Genomic DNA, 19058 nt, shown 5'->3' with positions numbered 1-19058 from the left:
AACTTTCTCTACTAACACTATTTAATTCTATAAGTGGTGCTGACCAAGCCCACTACACCATTCCAGAAGTTTCTCTCTTCACCTAATATTAGGATTTTATTTTAACAACTCATCTGTCAGAAATAAATTTTATATAATTTTATTTGTTTGGTTTTTCATGTAACAGAAGTCTGTGTCCATAAAGGGAGTGGCATCTGTCTATTGTGCTCTTTGAAGTCTCCCTACATTTAACCCTGGACTTAGCACTGAATGAGAACTCTATTTAATGATCGAACATATTTTCCACAGAAAAGACAGAGGAAGAGTGAAGCCAAATCACAGTGTGAGGGTTTAATCAAAACAACGTGAAGATGCACAGAACCATGTATTTTCCTGCTATGAAAAAAAAATGGAGTGAATTAAATTGTTTGATGTGTGTGGACACTCATGAATTCTGGGATAGAGATAGGGGCATTTGTGTTCCTTAATAGATTTTTGTTTTCATTTTCACTGCTCACAATGAGTTTTAATCACCAATGTCAAATAAGAAACAAAAGGAGATGCACAGCCTTTATGCTGTGTGCTGTATCTTTCCTGTGGTAGAAGCCACAGCCCAGAACCCAGATAAACAGGAAGAGTGGCTGATGCTGATTTCTCTGTTGTTGGGCATTTGCTTTCCTGCCCATAACCAAGGAGAAACATTAGTTAACACATTGCTCTCGGCAGGCAACACTGGTTGCTACTTCAGTAATTCCTCCAAGAAGCTCATTTCCAGCAGATTCAACATTTAAAAAGGTTTGGGTTTTTTTTGTTTGTTTGTTTGTTTGTTTGCTTGCTTGTTTTGGTTTTGTTTTGTTTTGTTTTTTTAAATAAATGCTAAACTCAGGCTTGTGTTGAAACAGCAGAATTCGAGGGACAGCTTGTCATCAGACTAACCTGCAAGTCTCTATTTCCAGACATTAAATATCAATGAATGAAGATCCCTAAAGGACCTTACTTTGGGTACATAGTTATCCCAGTCCCAACCTAGTTTGCTGTTAAGAAATGACATAAACACTTGAGTATGTCCCAGTATGCATAGCTTAATTTGAGTGAGTCTTCATGGTAACAGTGAATGACCCCTCTCACTCTCAACGAGTCTCGCTGAATGAGAAACTCTCCTCTTCTACAAAGCCTTCATCTTTGGTTCAGTTATGCCTTTGCTATATTACTGACCCACAATAGTATATGATGATAACTCTATGCCTACCTGCACACAATTACAAAATCCAAATTAGACATCCATAAGAAAAGATTTACACCCTGTAGGAGGACCAGCAGTCTCAATTAATCTGGACCCCCGAGATCTCTCAAACACTGGACCACCAAACAGACAGCATACACCAGCTGATATGAGGCTCCCCAACACACATACAGTAGAGGGCTTCTGGGTCTGTGTTCATTCAGAGATAATGCACCTAACCCTCAAGAGACTGGAGGCTGCAGGGAGTTTAGAGGTTAGGTGGCATGGGGAATGGGGACATCCACGTGGAGACAGGGGGATGGGAAAGAAGTATGGGATGTGGAACAGTCAGAGGGGAAATGGGAGGAAATAAATTATGTAATGTAAAAAATAAATTAATTTAAAAAATAAAAATAAAAGATTTCCAAAACATGCAAAAGAAATAATATTCATCACGTAACTACTATGATATGTCATATAAGGAACAAGAACATTCTTTTTATGAAAGGAATAGAATTATACCTAAAAGAGAAAGACAAGACCTTCCCTTCTGTACTGTCTTTATGTCCTAAGCACTGGCTTGGTATTTTTCACACCCAGTCTCTGTTTCAGTCCGATAGTCTAAATGATACAATTAACAATTCCAGTATCAAAAGGCATGACCTAGAGAAGATAAGTAGCTTCTTTTAGATGCCACAGCAAATAAATGATGGACATAAAGTCTGATTGCATGTATATCCAGCCCTGAAATAGAAAGAGATCCTAGTTATATCATCTGCAAGCCAATCATTCTCTGTGAATCAGTGTTATGAGAGGTGGCTGTAAAATGGACAACATGCACTGAGTTCTATGTGGTTAATATGTAAGGGATCGTGCAGTGCATGCTGCTGTGCTCCTGAAGTGTAGGGAAATAAGAATCTAAGGAGTCTGGAGCTGTAGAGATGGCTCAGTGCTTATGAGTGTACTGTTTTTGCAGAGGACCTGAGTCCAGTTCCCAGAACTTACATCAGACAGCTCACAACCACCTGAAATAAGACCTCCAAAGGATCCAATGCCCTCTCTGGCTTCTATGGGTAATGATACTCCCCTGCATGAATTCAGACACAAGCACACATATACACATAATTTGTTAAAAAATAACAAACTTTTAGAAGAATCCAGGAGACCTTTTAGTAATATTCAAAGTTGATAGATGATAGACAAATAGCAGACAGAGAGTGTTCAGTCAACACTGACCAAGAAGGTATAGGAGGAATAGTCTAGAAATCTTACAACAGAGATGTATCTTTGAATTCCACAATATACACTTTATTCAGCATTAAGGAAGATTCAGACAGCTCACAACTACTTGTAAGACCAACACGAGGGGATGACATGCTCTCTCCCAGTTTAATAGCTACCCAGGCTCAGGAAAACAAGAGCATAAGTTGTGTTTGTCACAAGATGATTGATTTATAAAAGGAGATCATTTTTTTGCCTTGTTTAATATTTTTCTGGGAATAGAAATTTCATCCTCGTGTCTTCAAGGATACAAGAAGCTCTAAAAATTGTCTCCTGTAAATAGATATATATCTAATAGGGAGTTCAGGACATCTCTGTATTTCTAATAGACTTCCCAATAGACAACCATCCTCAGGGATTTTTTGTCATTATGAGCTTGGAGTTCACAACAACCCCACAACCTAAAAGAGATACCCTGGAGGCCTTTACCAAAATGCAATATAGACAGCCTCCCCCAACTCCAAATGAATATAAAGATGTTAGAATCTGGCTTATAATGGATAGTGAGCCAGTTTCCAATATCCTCTGCCTTGCCAGGGACTCAGAAAAGAAGTTGTGGCAAAGACTGGCAAAGATACAGGTTCATAAGAGGTTCTGAACTTGAGTGCTGCAACTCATTAGCAATACAACACCAGGAGACTATTTAATATCTCTGCTGATGGCCTTATTTGCACAGTGAGCATGTTATGAAGGACTCTGGACTAGTGACAACTTCTTCACAAGTGTCTTTTACACCAAGTAAATGTAACAAACACTTTCATCATTTACTCTATTGAAGAACTAGAGGAAGAAAATAGAATGAGAAGATGAGAAACACTGAGGTACGTTAGAAATTTTGTGGCATCAGTGCTGTGGAAACAGAACTTGAATGGTGAGATCCTGCGATGAAGTTCCTGCTCTCAAGCCACTGTGCTGCATTGTCAAATAAAGGAGTCATACACTGAGAAATATTTGGTAGAAACAGGTCTTTGCCTGGTTTACTGATCCTAACCTTTCTATCACCACTTCAAAGGAGGTTATAGCTATTAAAATACTCAAGAGTGAAATACCTGGGACATGGTTGCAGAAATTCCCCTTCAGCAATGCAGGTCTCTTTCTCAAGAAGTTCTGGGCATTCCTGGCCACCTCCAATAGCAATATGCTTCACGTTCCGGCTCCTGCTTCTAACTCCAGGTGATAAAGTCCCAGAACGGCAGGTCTTGGAACAGGGGCTCCATGGAGACCATTCAGAAGTCTCACAGTCTTTTGGCATCACACAAGGCTGGACAGTCAGAGGGAAGGAATCACGAACACAAAGGCTGAAAGAATGATAGCAGAAAAGAAAATTGAAACAGATTAAATAGGTCTGACCAGCATTATGAAAGTCTTACTATAAGAAAAATGGTTAATAATTAGTGTGACCTCTCTCTCTCTCTCTCTCTCTCTCTCTCTCTCTGTGTGTGTGTGTGTGTGTGTGTGTGTGTGTGTGTGTGTTTGTGTTTGGTTTGAGTGTGTATGTGTGTATACCAAGGCATATATGTGGAGGTAAGAGGACAGCTTTGGGGAGTTGGTTCTCTCCTTTCAATTATGTGGGTCAGGATTGGCATCAGTGTTTTAATATCCTGAGACATCCCACTTGCTCTAATTTAGCATTTTAGTGGGACTCTTTTAAGGTACAGACATCAGAACAGAACTATCATATATATTAAATATTAAGAGCATAAACTTATTGCAAACAGTGGAACATATCTATTGCTATATCTATTTAGGAGGCTGAGGCAGGAGGATTTCTTGAGACTAGGAGTTCTAGGTAATACCCCCTATCTCAAAAAAAAATGCTTACTCTGTTTTACATGTAGCAACAAAACTGCCTCACCCTAGACAGACGCCTATAGAAGATACACTCTACCTTTGCCTGAAGTGTCCCCTCCATGATATAAACTATTAACATTTAGTGAATTGGCCTGGGCTGTGCCCTCTTACAGCTATGTTCTGAGTTACATTTTATTATATCCACTTTGCAGAGAGAAGAACTTGGATTCACAGAGCCTATATAATTTGTTCACTGTCCTGTGAAGGCAAACAGAAGCTTGAGACTAAGGTATCTAATCTTAAAACTATTGAGATACTTCTTTAAATGGGGTATTGATTATGTTTCTACATACTATTTGGCTCTTAGCACCAATTTTTTCACAAGCAAAGTTTGAGTAGAAGCGAATAGTTCAAGAGTCTGATTGGAATGCAGATATATTAGAGCAGTCACATATAATGAAGTCAACACTGTGACAATTATACCACTGAGAAGCACAAGAGAGGGAGTGATAAGCCAGCTGGGAAGGCTGTCAATGCTGGTATTTCAAAAGGCAGATAGGAGCACCTCAGATGCAAGAGAAAACTGTTTTATCCAAAGGAATTGTCCACATGAAACCTTGAGATACTACTACCCTGTTGGGATGTGAACCTATGGTGAGTTGGACCCAATTGTTAAATTTCATACCACTTGGCTTTGTGTAAGTAACTTTAAAAATGACCATAAAGGGAGTATTTTCACTATAAAAATTGGCAAGTGCTATAAATCAATCTTCTCTAATCCCAAAAGCCTTGGTGCTAAAGCTTTACAAGCATCCCTGGGAAGAAGTTAAAACCCATTTTGTTTTGCTGAAGTATTGAAGTGTGAGACTGAAAGAAAGGAGACAGGATGCAGGAAAGTTATTCAAAAATGGAGCAGAGAGGCAAGAGAGATGTCTCAGTAGTCCCTCTAAGAGCCAGAATCTGAGCTCAGTTAGCAGCATCTCAGCATCGGTGTCAGACATCTTACAGCTGTCTGTAACTCCAGCTACAGAAGATCTGATGACCTCTTCTGGCCACATTAGACAGCTGCACTCACATGCATATACTCCCACACAGGCATATAATTTAAAATAAAATAAATCTTTTGAAAAAGTAGGTCTGAAAACATTTCATGTTATGGGCTATAGAACATTCATTTAATAGAGATTAAACAAATTTGATTGGAAGAAAATCAGAATTATAAAGATGATATTCCACATATTGACTCCAATTCTTTTATTTTTTCTCAACCTTAATTCAGGTCAAAAGTACCTAAAACTTCAAGAGGAAAAGGATAATTTTCATAGAAATATATACATGTCAATGTTTGAATGCTAGTTCCCAAAATAAGCCAACTTAGGCTGATGGAATACTGGGCTGCACACATGTTTTCAGAGTGATCCCTCCATCCATAGCCATACTGTTTTGAGATGTATAACTTGGGAAGATATGTAAGTGTGTACAAGAAAACATGCTCATGGTTGCTTGTACTAGTGAGCAGTTTACAGTGACATTTCCATATCCATATGCTTTGTTAAGCCACTGAAGGTTAATGTCACATTCTTAGATGATGACAGATGAATGTTCTATCCAGTGTGTCACTGCCTAAACTCCATTTAGAACACTTAGAAATTTAGAACATGAACATTAGAACATTTAGAAAATAAAGAGGACAGCATGTGTCATGATAGGGTGGGCAAGAGAGAGGGAGGGAGGGAGGATGGGAGGGAGGGAGGGAGGGAGGGAGAGAGACAGAGAGAGAGACAGAGAGAGACAGAGAGAGACAGAGAGAGAGAGACAGAGAGACAGAGAGAGACAGAGAGACAGAGAACTTGGGAAGACAGAGGCAAAGGCTGTGTATGTCCAAGTTCTAGAGGAAGGACAGAAAGTACCCTGCCACTACACCATGGTCTTGGATGCCCAGATTCTAGATTTTGAGAAAATCAAGTTATTTTGTTGAGCAACCAAATGCATGGCACTTGCCCTAACAGTCGAAGCCAAGAGATTCAGAAGTCTAGTCAACACTTTCAAGTCATTTGTGATTTTAGAAAATGGTTTTCCTTTTCCAAAATGCCCTTTACATTCCCTTCATAAAGAAAGGTTTGGGGCCCAGGGAAGTGCTCTAAAACCTTAGTAGTCAGTAAAACCTTAGTAGAACAAGCATGAGGGCCAAGCTTGATCCTTTACTTGAATTCAGGGGTGGTGGTGAATGCTTATAATCCAAGTGTAGAGGAGTGGAGGCAGGTAGACACCAGCAGCTTATTAGCCAGTTGGCCTCAGAGTCAATGAACACAGACATGACAGGGTCCATTAAGCCCAGAGCATTTTGTAAAGGACTCCTAATCTTTTGCTTTCTTTATATTTTAATAAAAGGATTTTATCCCCCTGAGATGTAGCTCTTACAAGCTCATATTCTGAGGCTAAATTAATAATAATAATAACTAATAACATTTAAAAGTACCATATATGTTCCCTTTCTAGTTCAACCTGTGAAATACTTTGTAATTAAGGGACTCTGAGTACTCTATGTGAAACGTCATAAATATCTGGACATTGATGTCTGCATCCAGTTAGTCTCCTGTCTACTGAGGTTCACTATCTGCAGAAGAAAAAGGACAATACAGCATGATCCATGCACTCCCCATCCCTAGATTTGTGCTGACCTTTCGTGTGAGTGGAATCACCCTATAAACAACAGCACACAATGAACACTCCTACCCACACCAAAACGGGAATCGATCCCTTCATAGAAGGCAGTGTGCCTTTTTAATGAAACAGGCGTAAGCTGTGGATTTGTCTTCCAAACTGGAGATGCTGTGATAATTATGCCTGCTTGACATTTATAGATCATGCTGTCATCTGTAAATTACCTTGCAAGTACTCAGCTGTAAAGGGAATCTTTGCAACTTAAAAACTCCCCTAGCTTTTAGCCTCTTCTAGAAATGCAAAGACATGTTTATGCTTACAGATTAACAGAAAGTGTTACAAAATAAAAGCCATTATTGAGGTACCTTAGGTCATTAGCCCTGCGGTTAGGACTGCTTTAAATCCACTAAATACTTTTTACAAATAAATGGGAGATAAAAAAAAATCCTGTACCTTTCTAGTAAAGACTAAATAATTCATCTGGATGCCTTTAAGTAAACATAAACCCACAAGTTCATATAAAATTCTTATGTCCACTGTAAGCCTACCTTCATTTTTGTTATTTAGAAATATGAATTTTCAAACCGAATTATACAATTTCATGCCACATCTTATACTTTAGTTAAGTATTAATGTGTTCATAAATAATATACATTAGTGTCATAGATTTTAAATGTTTGTTTAAATATGGTTCATGTATATATACCCATCTATGTTGCTCTGTCTATCCAGGATGATAATACAGAAATGCTTAAATTTTATTTCTGAGTATTGTTCTAATATATAGATTTTGTTTAGCATTCATTCCCTATTGAGAGCCTTTTGGTCTCATTTGCATTTCTTGTCTGCTTTAACAGGGTGAGGCATAGAACCTCTGTGCATATGTTAGTACTGAACAGACATTGCAGTGGCACTCAGACACAGACGTGGGATGGAAAGATGTGCAGCAAACTTCACAGGAGCTTGGGAGATGAGGAGAATGAGAAAAGAAGTCAGCTGCTCCCGTGTTAAGGATTCTACACGGCCAAATGACTGAACTTTATGGAGAGTTAGGATGTTGTAGACCAGAGTCAAATCCCATCCCTATCTCTAACCCATCCTTGAGCTGAGTCCCATCCCTATGTCTAACCCATTCCTGTGAATATAAAACAAACAAACAAAAATGCACTGTATATTTGTAGGAAGCCACTATCTCCCACCAAATAAAATCTGAAACCTACAATAGCAATGCCCCTTTCTTTGTTCAACAACTAAAATATCATGTAGTTACTTCTACATGAGAACACGGATAACCCAAATCCTCATTTCCAGGCCCTGGTCTCTCACATTTGGCTGTAAACTGTTACTCCTCCACGAGATTTGAGCTGTGGTTTGCTTCAGCAGGTAACTTCCTCATTTGGATTGGAGGCACTTGCATTTCCACTTCTTGTCTGCTTCCAGTTTTTGGCATTTTCCAGATTATAAGGGACTTAATGATAACACAGAGTTCTTGATCTATGACCTCGACCATTTGCCTTGGGTGAAGAAACCTCTTTTAATCACCCCACCATTTCTTAGTATCTATGAACATGCAAAGTTTACATGTCCAAAGGGACATAGCACATATAATGCATATAGGGTCCTGTTATGGTGATGACTTTAGAAAATCCAAGTGGGCAGAGTGAAATCTCAGTGTAAAAGAAGAGACAGAGGGGCATAGTCAAATGGGATTTAAGGATAGCAGAGGTTGTAATGATGCAGGGCCACAAGCAAAGGAACTCAGAAACTTCCAGAAGCAAGTAAAAATGCATGTGATTTCCCTGAGAACACCCAAAAGGACACAGAATTCCTTTCCTCACTTTAAGATTTTAAACCATCTTTAGTCTCTGGTTCATTTTCTTCCAAGCCAATTGAACTTAAAAAGTGTCTTTATACACATAGATGCATATAAGGGTAGAACAGAGATTCAGAATAATACAGCTACACACTTGTATCAGTGAATATTATTGGTCTCTATGACACAAATATCTTTTTGTCATTGTATTTTCCTTATTGTCTATAGCATATTCCTGAAGACACATTTTAAAATATCATGTAAAGTCCCTGTATCTTCTAAGGATGTGTGCATATATTTTGGATTTCGCGTCCCCAAACTAATGCCAAATTTTCACATTTTTCTGTAAAATGGAATCTTCTCCATTATTTCAACCTCAATTCAAAATTCATGCATAGAAGTATATAGGATTTCTTCTTTGAAATAATTTTCAGAAATGCTTTCCTTTGCATATTTTATTTATTTATCTATTTATCTATCTATTTATTTATTTATTTATTATTTTCTGTGTTAATTCCATTCCTACATTTATTTATTTATTTATTTCACTATTTAGTTAATCCACAGTTATTTCAAGCTTTTACTGATTTGAAAATCAGTAAACAACATAAACAACAAGAACTCCAAAATATAGTTTTACTGTTCATGATTTCTTTATTTCTATTTTTAAGATACCACACAGTTTGTTAATTACAAGACTATTGTATTGCATATATGAGTAAATTTTTTCAACTTTTATTCTTGTTCACTACATTGTCTCATCTTATTACAAGTACTGATTTCTTTTTTTTTTTTTTTTTTTTTTTTGTCTCAGTTCTTCACGATGGAACAAGGTCAACTTTCTCACAGCACTGTCACTAGGAATTATGGTTGCGACTTCCATCACAAATTAAAAGCTCTTTGATTACAGGTGGGTCTCATCAGGAGGTAAACATCACCATCAGCTGACAACACAATGACCAGACCATTTTCCCAGAGTCTTCCTCGGTCCTTAGTTTTCAGTTTGCCCTAGCTTTGTGTATAGAGGTGTGTGTGTGTGTGTGTGTGTGTGTGTGTGTGTGTGTGTGTGTGTGTGTGTGTGTGTGTGTGTTGGCTCATAAATGCTGATTAGAGTAACTATTTTCAGTTTTATGATACTAGACATATAACCTAGAGCCTTCTGCATATTAGTTAGGAATTCTACCATTAAGCTACAACTCAGATGTTGACTAGGGAAGAGAACACTCTTGCTAACACTATGAATCTCCACTAGACATTTAGGACAACAGAACAATACTTAACTCAGAGAGCTTTATTTTTCAGGTACATAGATTATTTTCTTTGTATATATCATTGGAAGCATTTTGTCTGCCTATAATTCTTAAGGCTTTTAGGATCCTGTGCTAAGACAGTACAGGCTAAGCTGGAGCAACCCACATCTCAATGTGGAGAACCCACATCTCAATGTTTTGTCCAAAAAAATCTCCCTTTACCCCTGTTTCATGTATTTATTCTGTTGCTTTAATTTATGAAAGTCTGTAGCAGGTTGTTTTATCTTAGTGAGGCTATTCTTCTAGCCTCAGACTTCAGACTGCCCATCTTGAAGATTTGTCATCTGGAATACATTGATGGCTTCCAAGTTCCCCTTCAAAGCAGAAGAGGAGGGAGTGGAATTTCTCTGTGGTGACTTAGGGCACTATGATTCCTTCCCAGGTCAATGGTTATATCATAGTGAAACACTTTCCCATGGGCCATGGAATGTGAAATGTAACAAACACATAGAATATGTTTAATGCAATGTGGGTATAAATTGAATCATTCCATGTATTCTCCACATAAAGGAAGGTCTCCATTTTACCTTGAGAGTTTACTCTTGTATTCATTTACTATTATTTAAATGGAGCTCCAGAATACAGAAGAAAAAGGTGTTGGATTCATGTTGCTATAAGTAACTGGAAATCTGAAAAGTTGCATGACATGAAGCTTCCCAAAAACCACAAAATGATCTACTCTATAAATCAATATATCCCTACATTTAAATCTAACTCATACATGGTAAAAAATAAAATACGGATTAAAGTAATTAAAAATGTATAAGGAAAGCCTCTAAATGAGAACCTATTTCCATTTCTTTTCATTTTGTTCTAAATTACACAATATCAGCTTATAGAATTTAATACCTCAAAAGTATCTTTATAGTCCAAAAGAATTTTTGCAGCAATGAAATCACAACAAAGAAGTCATTTTTACAGATTCCTGATGAAGCAGTAGGCCATTCCAAAGTAGGGCTGTTGCATTCAAGAAACCCTGTTATCCACACAGCAGCAGATTACTCAAATTGTGACATAAAAGCAGGTTAATGGGCACTTCTACAGCTACCAGATTATAACCTGGGGAACATTTGAAATGTCACATCCTGACAATAATATCAAGAAATAAAATGAGAGTTGAGAACTGAGCCAGAACAATGGTGAGACTAAAAGAAGACAGACATGGAGATTGTATGTGATAAGTCTAAATCTTTTGCTGATTTTGAAACCTGTCATCTGTTAGCCACATAGAAATGCCACCCAAAATATGCTGAGGATAAAATTTAAAAGAAAGCTTGTATTCACCAAGGTCCTTGCAAATTTGTGACAGCAAAGAATATCACTTTAAGTCGGTGGTTATCAATTTGTAGGTCATGACCCCAAAAGACCACCAGAAAACACAGATATTTAGGTTATGATCCATAAAAGTAGCAAAGTTACAGTTATAAAGTAGCATAAAAAATAGTTTTATGGTTGGGGATCATCATAGCATGAGAACTGGATTAAAGGGGTCACAGCATTAGGAAGGCTGAGGAATGCGGCTGCAAATGATCACCTCTAGCTACTGCACTGTAAGATTTTAAAACTAAAGTTATCTGCAGAATATTCTCGATACTGTTTGGAAGGTGATTTTTCACAATGTCCAGTGACTTTAACTTATCAAGAAAAACACTTAGAACTACTAGAAGTATTTTTTTTCCTGAGACTTTGTAAATATTCTCTAAACCTTCCTTCTTTCCAAGTTAACCTGCTGCATTTCTCAGTTTAAAAATCATATTTACCTAAGTAAGGTCGCTGTTTAGAAATAATGCAACACTTTGTGGGATGCCTGGATTTTGGCTCTCTCCTGCTCAATGAAACCAAGCCATAGGATTAAAATTCCTAATTTCTTATTACGATACATACAATTTAAAAGTTTTTCAATAGGTAATAAACCTAGAATCACTCTGTAAAGCTGAAATAGCAGTATGCAATTCTGTTTTATGTGCTGGGTGGTGGCTCCTATGGAACAGAGATTGCTCTGTAGTACAGATGTAAGTGTACGGATGGATATACTGAGGCATTAAATTCTCCAGAAGGAATATCCTTGGTGTGATAGTATAGTACACTGGAATGTGTGAAGTATTATGATCATTTCCTGTCACTAGAAAACATTATCCAGCTGAGATTTAAAATGTAGTACAAGTCTCAGGATATAAGAGATTTTATCGTCTCCAAATTTCTCAGACAGAATACTAAGAATGACGTATAGGTAGAGAGTGGAGGGTGTGTGTAACTGCAAAGATGCTGAGGTGAGACAAAACTGCTACAGCTTCATAGAGAAGCAAACCGAGCACCCAGGAGAGAAGAGATTTCTAACTAAGAAAACAGGAAAAAAAAAAGAGCAGTCACAGATAAAGTTAACCAGCTGCTAACTAGTTCACTTTCATGGTTTTGCCTAGTTCACAACTGTGGGAACTCTTCTTACTTTTATAAACGTGGATTTACTAGGTTCTAAGGCTACATTGTAAAAGCCTCTTTTGTGCTCCAGCTTTGGATGACAATGGTTGAGTCTTAACTGAAATCCTCTTCTCCATATCACCTCCTCTCAAAACACATGGAGAAGGAAAGGAAGTTAACCTTCACATTACCTTTGCATTGCACTCCTGGATACAGAATATGGGCAGAGTCTGCCTGACTGCTTGACCTTCTCTCTCTCTCTCTCTCTCTCTCAATCTCCCTCCCTCCCTCCTCCTCCAACCCTCCCTCCCTTCCTGTCTCTGTCTTTCTGTGTGTGTGTGTCTGTCTTTGTCTTTCTGTCTCTGTGTGTATGCCTGTCTGTCTCTGTATTTTTTTTCTGTCTGTCTCTGTGTGTGTCTTTTGTCTATTTCTCTGCACCCCTCCCTTTCTTCCTCCTTTCCTCCCTCCCTCTCTCCCTCCCACCCAATGACATAACAATGCCCCTTTACTCCTTTCAAGGGACTCTAATAATTGTTGCCTGTGGGTGTTATTTTAAATGGCCTAAAGTATTTGGCTCAAATAATTACATTTGGAATCTTGAGACAGTAATGTTGCTGTGAAGAAAAACTGGCAATATTTAACAAGATTTGTATAGATCTTTCTTTTCACTGTATTTCTAGGAAGTGATTCTTCAGAATACATGCTTACAATAATAACAAAACAACAACAGGCTCAAGAAGTTATGCACCAGAAAAATACACATTAGCAAACATGCTGCAAATAAATCTTAATCAATAAAATAAAAATTAAGCTACCTAGTGAAACATCATGACTAGAAAACAGAAAGCAGGAGCAAGGATTTCATACTAGATTACACAGTGAGATTAAAACAGTTATATGAAGACAATACGAATTACCATAACTTTGAACTACTCTTACATCTGGCCAAGAGGCTACCACTAATCAACATCAGAGAAAGAGGAGCCTAGGCAATGACTACAAACACAAACTGTTTCAATGGAAGGGCAACAAGAAATCACCCCACCTTTGAAACAGAAACAGACATCTAAATACAAGAAGCATGTAAAACCTCAAATAAACATGACCAGAAAATGGTCTCTCCATGTAATATCATAGTCAAGGTGTCAAAATTACAAAGCAAACATGGCAATACAAAAAAGTATAAAGGAAAATGCCAACTTACATAAAAGGACAGAAATATTAGAATAATAGCAGATCACTCATCAGCTGTCAGCAGAATGAATAGAATGATATATTTCAAGCCCTGAAAGAAAATAACTTCTACCAATATATCTGTCTAAAATGTTATCTTTTAAATTTTAAGAAGAAATAAGGCTATTCCAAAATGAAAGCAACTCAGAACATTCAAACCATCATGAAAACACACATGGATGAATGTTGAATACTGAGGATGAAAATCATCCAACCATTAGGTAGTAAAGAATCAATTCCATGGGAGGAATAAACAAAAGAGCTAGAAGAATCCATCCTTCCCAATGTGGTAAACCAGCAAACCTCAATTCTAAGATATAGGGAGGAAGAAAAGACGATGTAATAATAAGCAAAGAAAGCAGAAGAGTAGCCAACTACAGGGAGGAGGAAATTCTCACTGATGACTTTAAAGGCAGGTGGCCTCTATTTGCCTCTTATGAAACACAGAGTAACGTACTCAATTGAAAAGTCAAGGTCCAGAAAGAACATAGAATTGTGCATAGGGAGCTGGGGAGGATGTAGGAGGAACTAGGAAGCAAAAGAATGATCAAAACATACTGTGTAAAAAAAAAGCCTTAAATATCAAGGTTGTTGTTTTAAAATTTATATATCATACATATATTACTGCCAAAAGGAGAATTAAGGAACAGATGGTGAAGAGGAGAATACAGCTGTCCATGTGAAAGAGCTGAGTGTCTGCCCATATACATAACACAAATGCTAGGAGGCCTCAGGATTCCCCATGGCTGCACAGTAACAGTGGGTGATTCCAATACCTCACCAGCCTTCCACACTAAAAACTAACACAAAACTGTTCTCTAAGTGAGCTAGTTTTCACTGATATTTGCAGAATCTCCCACTCACAAGAAAGAGGGCTAATATTCAAAGCACCTTCAAAATACTCTCAAGACCCTGGCTTTTGTCCAATACATTAAAAATAAAATTACATCAATATGGATGAGGAGGAAAAGCAAATCTGAAAGTAAAGATGTAGTAGAAGTAACTATCTTCCATTTCTATCCTTGGTAACATAGGAGGAAATCATGGGGCTTCCAGTACTTTCTGAGAACAAATGGATAAAACAATGTGTGAATGCAGTTAGGGTTTGTTTTTGTTTGCCGAGGAACAGGAAGGGGAAATGTGTTTCTAACTATAGTTTAGTGACACACATAAAAATAAAATAAAATAACAATTTGATCTAAAATTTTGAGGTGATGGTTCTTTTTATAGTCTTAAAATGTATCATCTTTCAGCTGTTCCTCTCTGGGGATATCATATTGTATGTATTCAACTAAAATGGCCTGAGGATTTTGCAGTCCAAATGAGCATGGGTCTTAAAAGAATACCCATACCAAATGTTTTCTGGATTAAAATAAAAGTTAAATAAATTCATTTGAGTTACACACACACACACACACACACACACACACACACACACACACAGGCATGAACACACACAAAAAATTCCAAACAAAAAAAACAAAAAAATTGTATTTATTGCTGTTTTAATAGATACAGTTGTATTTTCTGTTTTCCTGTAGTTCCCTTTCTTTGTTTGTGCTTTTCTGTGGTTTGGTTTGGTTTTGGTTGTGCAGCCCTGGCTGTCCTGGACCTTGCTCTGTATTCCAGGCTGACCTAAAGCTCAGAGATCTACATTTGTCTGCCTCCTAAGTAATGGGATTAAAGGTGTTTACTGCCATCATCACCCAACTCCTATCTCTCAACACAGATGTTCTTCTACTCTGGCAATAAAAGGCAAAGTAAAGACCAAAACACAACAGACATTTCCATTTCATGAGTTAAGGTATTATAGAAATCCAGTAGCCATTCCTAGAGACAGGCTAGGTGACTAGGATTTTAAAGGTAATAATGGAAATGGAAAGAGAGTCTCATCAGAATAAAAGAGGAAAATTAGGAAGTACAATGAGACCATTAAAAACAAAAGTTCCTGAGAGTGGAGAGATGGCTCAGTGGTTGAGAGCCTTTGCTGCTCTTGCAAAGGTCCAAGTTTAGCAATTAACACCCACATGGCAGCTCCAACCATCTGTGACTTCAGTTTCAAGGAATCTGACATCTCCCCTGACCCCTGTGAGGGTTGGACACACATGATGCACTTATGCAAGTTAAATACCCATGCACATGAAATAAAATAAATAGATCATTAATAAAGATTGAAATCCAAGAGGCAAATCAATGGTAGTGAGCAGGATAGCCCAGAGAACCATGCCCTGCCTCTCCACTGCAGATATGACATGAAAGGAAATTGCTGGGGGTGTTTATTGAAGGACAGGGTGGTCGATGAGATGGCCAGCAAAGGACATCCATTAAAGCTGTGTCCTAGACTGAGAAAGTGACTTTCACCAAAGCCCTGCAGGAACTGCATTACAGAAGTGGAGACAGGTTTTTCCTATGCTGTAGGCACAAAAGCTAGCAGGTGTCATAGTCAAAACAGATGAAATGCAATACTCCTGACCCTGTGCCTTCCAGGGACCAGCAAAAAGCAGCAGGAGTGAAGTCAGATGAAGGCGTGAGTAAAAGCAGATTTTTACATTTAGACAAAGCAAGAGGATTAGGAGAAACTTAAAGGTTCCTCTAGGGAGGCTGTGATGTAACATAGCATGACACAGCCAGAGCATTGTGACCCTTCTCCACAGCTGTGATCACCTACACAAGACTTACACTGGCCTGTTGATGTTCCATCATGAGAGAGGAAAGATTCATAGACCCCTACCCCTCCCTAAGGATCTACATGCAGTTAAAGGCTGCTGTGGGAGGAAGAGAAGTTTTCTTCAGTGTTATGGTCATAGGTAAGTAGTCCAGGCTTCTATAAATAACCTGTCACCCATGTTCCTGTAATAATTCTAATTATATTCATTGAGTCATGAAAACAAACATAAACTGGACATGAACGTTGAATGTGAATTATAGGAAGAGCAGGAATCCTCAGGAGTGAAAGGGGAACAGAGGCAGAAGTAGAGGGTGAATATGATCAAAATATACTATACACATGTGTGAAAGTGGCTTTGTAGAATCAATTAGGTTTAATTAATACATGCTTTATATAAAACTAAAGATGAAGAAAGGGAAGAAGGGAAGGAAGGAGGGAGGGATCATGGAAGGGAGGAAGGGATGAAGGAAGGAAAGACATTTCTTTAGGAAGAATTATTTCCACATTTTCATCAAATTCTGTGAACCAATGCCAGAACAGCTCCCAGAGTCATATAGAAAGAAGACAGCTCGGTCAGCCATAAGCACGAATGGCTTGCAAGGGCAACACTCCTGTCTTGGCTGTAGATGGTGGTGCTGCAGTAATGCCCTCACTAACACCATCTTTCCTAACAGCTTGATCATTCCATGGCAGTATATGAGGCATCTCATAACCCTTGATGATTAAATGAAATGAATGTTCATGAGCTATGATTTCATGACATAATGTGGAGAGAGCTGTTCTGGTTCAATATGCTGCCTTAAATGTTAAACAGATCACAGGGACTTCTGGTGCCCGTCCAGGCAGGCAGGGACTTGGCCATAGAAGCTACACAGGCCAACAAAACATGACCCTTCTTAGATCCATCAGAAAACTAATGTTCAAAGGCAATTAACCGACCCCAAAATTGGAGAGGCAAGTAGCAGAGGAAATCAAAGCACAGCCTATTGAAGAAAAAGCCAGAGTGGAAATCAACCCTGCAGTCATGCCAGAGCAGGAAAAGCTAACAGATTTTGATCAAGGCACAGTGTAACAGCTAAAAGCTCCTGAAAGACTCATCCCCTGGGGTCATTTTCATGAATGTTACCTCAGAATTAACAATAGACAGCAAGTCATAGCTCCATAAAACACAGGGCATGTCATAAAGGATAAATCCTGAAAATGAAGTGGTAAACACCTAAGCACCAATGGGAGATGAGAGAGGACCACTCAACTGTTAAAACATCAATTATCACACAGTGGCAACAAATGCCAGGATGCAGTTGCAAGGGTTCCTTTGCATTGATTGTAGTAATGTAAAATGGTTCAGGCACTTCAGAAGGCACTTGGCACTTCCACTTTTAATATTTAACCCTAATTTAATTTACTTGCATGTGTCAATCTGTGGGTTATATGCCATAGGTATGAGTATGTACTCAGATATGTCAAAAGAGAACCTTGAATGCCCTGCTGTATGCTGGGTGCTTGAATGTGGCTGCCATGACTGGTGGTTGGGAGATGAGCAGCGTGGATGCTGGCAAATGTCCTCAAGCCCTCAGTAAGGACATGCGCTCATAACCAATGAGCTGTTTCTCTAGCCACACATGTGACAGTTTCTGGCAAAAGCCAAGCACATTCTTGCCACAGTCCCTGCACTCCTTGGGATCTATACAAAGGAGTTGAAACATGGCACACAAAAATATCTGTATTTCTTTTTCCTGTAACTGTATTCACAATAGCACAAACCTGGAAGTCACCAAAATAATCCCCAGGGATTGGAGGAAGGATATGTGGTACCATGCAATAGTACATTCATCAGTATGCAAAGGAAGAGGGCATGGAGCTAAGAGCGTGGAGGGTTAAATCCCAGTATCCAGACTAAAAGACTTGTGTGGCTGTACACATACATACATATATGCACAGGTGCACGCATGCACACACACACACACACACACACACACACATACACACACATACACGCACACAATTCTAGTCTTGTTGGGGGTGTGTAGACATTAGGATTTCTTGGACTTGGTGCCTAACAGCCTTGCTCCAGATTCAATGAGAGGAACTCTTTCAAGGGAATGACAGGTGCCATCATGCGTGGGCCTCTGGGTGGGCAGAGGCATGTACACATACTACACACACACTACCACAAACATCACTGGACTGTCATGGATAGCCTATGGAAGAATGGAAATGCACACTGGTAACTGAAAAGAAATTAATCAGAAAAGGCTACATGGGATATCATGTCATCTCTGTGATATTCTGAAAACCTAAGTTTGAAGACAGTATAAGGAACAGAGTAGTCCCCAGGACATTGAAAGAAGAGGCTGAGACTCAATTGTGGAAAATAGTGCAATGATGGGGACATGGTATTGTCTAATTGTCCACTTCATGGTCTATAAGAAGAGTGAAGACATATGCAAGCCTTGGGCTCTAAATGTTTTAATATTTTCTTCAATTACCATCAATTCATGTTGTTCTTGTACCTCCTAAATTGAGACCTAAACTCCTGTTGGGGACTTTGAGAATTGATTTGGGCATGAAGAAGACCCTTAGATTAGACTTAACACTCATACAAAGGAGCCTGAATATGCAACCTCTCTCTCCCTCCTTTCTTTCTTCCTTCCTTCCTTCCTTCCTTCCTTCCTTTCT

General features: G+C 38.5%; 1 protein-coding gene and 1 long non-coding RNA gene across 5 annotated transcripts in view; one reads left to right on the top strand and one right to left on the bottom strand.

Annotated features, from left to right (window-relative positions):
* Thsd7b (thrombospondin, type I, domain containing 7B) overlaps positions 1 to 19058 on the bottom strand; it is a 946089-nt gene that overhangs the window by 602389 nt on the left and 324642 nt on the right. For all 4 annotated transcript variants that reach the window (XM_011247964.2, XM_011247966.3, NM_172485.3 and 1 more), the window contains exon 4: positions 3532 to 3780. In XM_011247964.2, the coding sequence (XP_011246266.1) occupies positions 3532 to 3780 (249 nt within the window). The remainder of the gene's footprint in view (positions 1 to 3531; positions 3781 to 19058) is intronic.
* On the top strand, positions 701 to 8165 carry Gm36347. Its single transcript, XR_387357.2, has 3 exons — positions 701 to 774; positions 4486 to 4562; positions 7795 to 8165. It is a non-coding gene; the product is annotated as a predicted gene, 36347 (long non-coding RNA).

Source organism: Mus musculus, chromosome 1, assembly GCF_000001635.26.
Source record: "Mus musculus strain C57BL/6J chromosome 1, GRCm38.p6 C57BL/6J".
Lineage (NCBI taxonomy): Eukaryota > Metazoa > Chordata > Mammalia > Rodentia > Muridae > Mus > Mus musculus.
This window is presented reverse-complemented; position numbering and strand designations above follow the sequence as displayed.